This window comes from Rosa chinensis, chromosome 2, assembly GCF_002994745.2.
Source record: "Rosa chinensis cultivar Old Blush chromosome 2, RchiOBHm-V2, whole genome shotgun sequence".
Taxonomy (NCBI): Eukaryota; Viridiplantae; Streptophyta; class Magnoliopsida; order Rosales; family Rosaceae; genus Rosa; species Rosa chinensis.
In genome coordinates this window covers 15,402,703-15,408,702 of record NC_037089.1, presented here as the reverse complement: position 1 = coordinate 15,408,702, position 6,000 = coordinate 15,402,703, and the positions used below count along the sequence as shown (strand labels likewise).

General features: G+C 38.4%; 1 protein-coding gene across 1 annotated transcript; it reads right to left on the bottom strand.

Annotated features, from left to right (window-relative positions):
- Positions 1 to 2,486: 2,486 nt before the first annotated feature.
- LOC112190550 (dof zinc finger protein DOF3.4) lies at positions 2,487 to 4,028 on the bottom strand. The gene has a single exon (XM_024329984.2). The coding sequence runs from the start codon at positions 3,742 to 3,744 to the stop codon at positions 2,767 to 2,769; it is 978 nt and encodes a 325-aa protein (XP_024185752.1). The 5' UTR covers positions 3,745 to 4,028; the 3' UTR covers positions 2,487 to 2,766.
- Between the last annotated feature and the right edge of the window lie 1,972 nt (positions 4,029 to 6,000).

Genomic DNA, 6,000 nt, shown 5'->3' with positions numbered 1-6,000 from the left:
TGCCGCTTCGAACAGGAGCCTTACGGCCTCAAAGTGGGCCACCGAACACCAGAGCACCTTACGTCATCGACCAAGGGACTGCACCACTGTCTCCTCTCTGTTGCTGCCTCAATCTCACTGCTATTTGGTCTGGATACTGCACGGTCACCGCCGCCACAGGAAACCCTAGGTTTCGCTCTCGAGGTTGCTCCGTATTGCTCGAAGGCCTCCAATCCTTGCTAGAGAGATATAATTAGTAATATATTTTTAACTAACCAAGGAAATCCTATTAATTTAGTGAATATTAAATAATCGATAAATTAATAAGTTATTAATTTATTGAAATATTCTTTATTTTCTTAAATATTGTTGTATTTTGTTCAATGTGCTTTGTTGTCTGAGGAGCAGATAATTGAGAGGGTCATGAGAAATGATCAAAATGATGAATTTGAAGATGATAGTTCTATTATGGTATCATGGTGCCCGTTTCGCGAAAGCAAGCTCTAAAAGCAGTGATGACATTGAATAATTTTTTATTGGAGCATGAGAAAACCACACCAGAACTTCTTACCATGTTAAGATAAGTCATAAATGAAATAAAAGGTGTGACATCAATTTCAAGAAGAAACAAACCATGATTGAGTCATTATTTATTAAGGCCTCATAGTCGAATCATATTATGCGATGACAGAGACATAGAGGCAGGACGTTGCACTATCAAGACTAGGGAGGGAAGAGTGAAAACTTCAGTTCCTTCCTAAGAACGTAGAGTGTACCTTCCTCGTCAGAGTATAATGTGTCTCAACAGGCTCGGTTTGGGACTATGTGAAGCAGTTCACAACCGTCAATCTTGAGATTTTTTTTATTCTTTAGTGCCAACTGCTCGAATGCTTTACGTAATATCAAGGAATTATTCATTTATATATTACATTGGGCCTATATGAATTTTTTAAATGTACTATTTTATAAATTTAGCAAATTATTAATTTAACAAGTTGTCCTCGAGTCGGGACCAATCAAAAAATATTCTTTAATCGAGTTTATTAATATCGGGGTTCTACGTATTTTATTATAAAGTACTAATTAGACCCTAGTCGCGGGTTAAAAAATTCGACTTTATGATGACATTATGTCAAAAACAATGTCATGTAACATGAAGCATCGAATTTTTGAGAAATTTTACTAATTAGCTATGAGAAATTGCATTCGACTATGATAATGTCTACATGATTATGACCATAAAACTAACTTATTATAGTTTGCACATGCGTACTGCATTGAGGGAAGCAATCCAGAAATTTCTACTAAGAAATAATTTCCTATTTGGATGTATTAATGCTGTTCAAAAGCCTAGAGATACATAATATTGCAAGACTTTTTATCTAAACATGAGAAGGTCAGAGAGAATCAATCTCCGTACTCTAAGAATAGGCCAAGTTTTGAGGAAGCTGCATGCTCTCCGGTGCCTGAGCTAAGCGCTCACCATATATAAGTTCTATTAAGCAATAACCAGCAAGTATTTAACCAGGATTACACATAAACATCTCATATACACACACATCAACGCAAGGCAAGTGCATGGGGGATGCTATTGGCTGAAATGCTGGATTGCCCATAGTCAGACTATGATAATATGTAGAATTGTAGAAATCTAAATATTAAGATCTATTTCACACAATGAACAATAGACGGAGAATGTGGAATTATATTATGCTGGAGTAACAATACTCCTTTCTTCAGTTTAGTCAAGCTGATTCTCTAAACACCAAAAACTGAAGGATTTCCATTTTATATGCGTAGGATTAATTCCTGTTTAGTGGAGGCTGTTGTAAAGTTTTCCATTGCCTTTTGCTTAATCGGCCAAACATCGATCAGGGCTAAATGTGAAACGTATAAAAGCATCAAAAGCTTCGTGCTATGCAACCGATCGAAGGCAAGAAACATTTCACAGAGAGAGAGAGAGCACACAAAGAGCCGGCTTTACATAAAGATGCATAAGCAGGCAGCAGTAGTACTGTTGCAGATAAGCAGGCAAGTAGCGCAGGCACAAGTTTGGATAAGGCTGCAGCATCTCAGCTGGTATAGGAGGAATCCTCTGACGACGGACTACTGTGTAAGAATCAAAGGCTCTGCTTTTTTCACTTCATTCATTACTTTCTAGCAACCAAAACAGTACTACTAGTCTACTACTCACTGAGATTCTTCATCTTCATGCGTCTGCCCTCCACCACAACACCCACCACTACCATTTATTAATCTATCAAATATGTAACAAACCAAAAACATTGTTCCATTTCTGCAATTTTTACTTACCCAGAACCAATTAATGAAAAATTTTTACATTTCACTTGAGTTGGCAAAGATAACTGAATGTACGTACTGCTGGGTTGCATATTTACAATTACCCACCTAAAAAGATTGAATCATCCAGCACTTCTCTCAAGAAATAATGTGAACTATTGCACTAACAGATAATTTATGCCAAAGAATGTGATAGCACCAAGAAATAGTACTCCATTAACAAATAACAAACGTTTTCATATAATTTTCTGGTTCTTAATTGGTACACCCTCATATCCCTTTACACCATAAAACACACATACATAAAAAGAAGAAAATAACAGTAGGATACTGACTAATGCTAAAGCATTAGCAGTATCACAACCCACACACAAACACAACCCGAAAAGAAAAGAAAAAAAAAACATTAATTAAAGAAGAAAGATTGAGAACCTAGCTAACTAGCTAAAGTAGACAAAGAAGAAGCTTAATTATGAAGTTATTAACTTAAGGGTATGCACCATTTGTTGTAGGGAGCTGATCGGACCAAGTAAACGCTGGGTTCCAGTTATAACCCAATTCACCACCAACAGCCGGAGCCGCCTCCAAAATCGATGATGTAGAAGATGAAGAAACCCCATTATTAAGATCATGCGAATAATAACTACCTGATGAAGAGGATGATCTAAGCCTCTGAAATAGTTCCTGAATTCCTTGGTTGCTTTGAACCTCATGCCCAAGTAAGAAATTACCATTCTGTTGTTGGTGGTGGTGTGGAGGTTGAACGTTCTGGTTGTTTCTCCAGAAAGAACTCAGCGGATCCAACCCCAAGGTCCGAGCTGTCATTGCATCATTTCCAGCTCCAGAAGACTCACTCATCATGTGGGACCCAATCATATTCATTCCCCCCTCTTCCTTCACCGAATTAGTACACAGTTGAACATTAGGGTTAGGGTTAGGGTTTGGAGTGCTGGATCTTAGTAGAGCTAGGATATGGGAATTCTGAGGTGAACCCCACAGTATCGGACTTGCTTGCACTTCGTGATCAAACCCGAGTCCGAACCCGGACCTCCCGATCTCTGACGCCATTGTTTTCAACTTCCCGGCCACAGCTGTCTTGCTTATCGATGTTGACATGGTACCATTCTTGTTTTTCCGGCATCCACCCCCAATCGGAACATTCCTTAGGGCTCCTCCCTTGGTCCAGTAGCGGCGGCAAGTCTTGCAGAAGTGGCGGGGCTGCGTGAGGTTGTAGTTGTTGTAGTAACAGAACTTGGTGTTGGCAGAATCGCATCTCGGGCATCTCAAGTTCTCTGAATTCGTTGTTGCAGCGGCCGCAGCGGTAGTGGTAGTAGTAGTGGAAGAAGAAGGAGACGGTGAAGGCGAAAGAGAAGTAGAAGAAGAAGAAATGGAGATTTTCCTCTCTCCTCCTCCTCCTACTCCTCCTGTATTAAAGCCTGCGCCTCCGAACAGTTCTTGGATCATCTCTTAATCTTTGATGATTATCTCTTCTTTGTAGATCTACAACAATCCAAAAACAAGAAAAGCAGCAAATAAAGATGGAGTCTTTTTGAGTTAGTGGAGAGAAAGCTAGCAAAAGAGAGAAAGTGGTTTTTGTTTTGTGTATTTAGAGTATGTGTGAGCTTAGCTAGCCTATTTATGTGAAGAGAGGATTGAGTGAGGTGGAGTATCAAATAAAATGGCTTTCCTGGCCGGCTGGCCTTGTGTGACTTAAGACTTAAGTACGTGTATCCCTTGGCTGGCCAAATATTCTGGGGTTTAAAAGAATGGACTCAATGGAGGACTGGTAGTGGGGAAGCTTTAATATATAGGTCTCTATGCATGTGTAAGAAAGTATATTATCAGAACTTTAGTCTATACATAAATATATGTATAATACAAAGTGGTATTTGGATTTGGAATTCAGTTGTGGGTGGTTTTTGGAGGGAAGTAATGGTCTTTTCTCAAATTCCAGGTCTACCCTACTCATCCGATCCATCTTTTCTCTGAGCAGAAATAGCACTATCTGACCAGTCTACATTATTTCCTTAATGATTCCAATCACAGTGAGATACTCAGATGATGGAACATTAAAATTTATGGTGGAAATCAACTTTCCTTTATATCAACTTGCACTTCTTACCTTTTGTTCTTCTTTTTCCACTTTAATTAGGGTAAATTTAGGGCAAATGCTCTGTGTATACTACTTGAACCAGCTACTGTGTTTCTCCGAGGTTGAATGACCAATACCCAAATTTGTTTTATGGAAATAATTTAGAGTTCGTAATTGAATGAGCTTAATTGATCCGAATTTTTTAGACTGTGAGCTTAGTGCAGAAGCGCTTTTGCATTGTATATACCAAGAAAAGATTTGCTTAGGGCAATTGGCAATATAAAATTTCAATTCTATATTGCTAGAAGTGGGAGGTAGTAAAGAGAATATATAATGATACTAGCAATCAAGTTTTCTAAAAGAATAATCTTTGTTGTGTGTGGGGGTCTTTTGTGTTTCCTTCCTGAAGATGCTGTTGGAAAACCATCATTACTGGTTCGAGGAGTGGGCTAATCACATGGAACTACGTGTAAAGCCAACGTCCCTACATCAACTATTAAAGCCGAATAGTATTAGTACTACACTACTACTGCCCGAAACTTATGGCTTGAATTTTGCCTTCCCCACACCCACATTCACTGAGCACATATATATGATAGCCATCGAGTTTTACACTGATTCCAGTCATTTTCAAAACCTAATTAAACATTTAACCAATAATTCGATCGTGTGGTTTGTTGTCTACTATCAAGTACTGCATGAGCAAATTTAGTTCTCATTTGCATTTGAAACACTCATCATTAGTGTGTTCCAACAATGATAATCCATCGATATGATCACACCCGTGGGCGAATGACTTTGACTATTCATTAGCTTGGGATCGACTGTGAGAATGGCATTAATTAATGAGCATCAGTCATTTAACTGTACATGTGATCGAACGACTAAAACTAGCCCTAGTTCGATACATCACATATATATGCACTCTAATGATGAGTGTAACCGAAGGCAACCATGCATCCACACTTCAATTTCAGCACGTTCTCTTGTTCTGCTCTTTGTGTTAGAAAATTATAAGGAAGTGTCGAGAGAAAATAAGATATAACAATAATCATGCAAATAAATAAGTTGGTGTGCAGATACATATCTCGCTATCAGGAACAAAACTCACTAATATATACAGGTAGTGTTCATGCTGGGTTAACTTGAAATACTTCGATCTAGGCTTGCCTTGGGCGTATTAAAGTGGTTATGCACTAGGCAGATATGACATGGAGATCGATACGTTTCTAACTGTGCTATTGTACCTAGTAATTAACCTAGCACAAATATGAGAGAGCTTACAATAAGGTACGTATTACAATAAATCACGAACTTAGCTCACCTATAAGTCTTGTTATACAATCTTCGTTGAATCTTAAGGCATTGACACATTCTTGACCAGCTAAATCGGTTCACATAGTCAGAAAATAAGTACGAAATTTCGCAAAAGCTTTGAAATAGACTCCTAGCGCCTTGGTCATCAGGTCATGTACGTAAGTACTGAATGGTCTGGCTTAATTAATTAGGCGTGCAACTATTAACACTGTGTCACCTAATCACCTTGGCATAAGACAAATTGCAAATTAATCAAGTTGATGCAATCTTATCACTTAGCTGCTCATTGAGCAACTATTCAGGTTTATGTG

Coding starts and splice junctions, on each gene's coding strand:
- LOC112190550 (XM_024329984.2), bottom strand. CDS start 3,744: ATGATCCAAGAACTGTTCGGAGGCGCAGGCTTTAATACAGGAGGAGTA.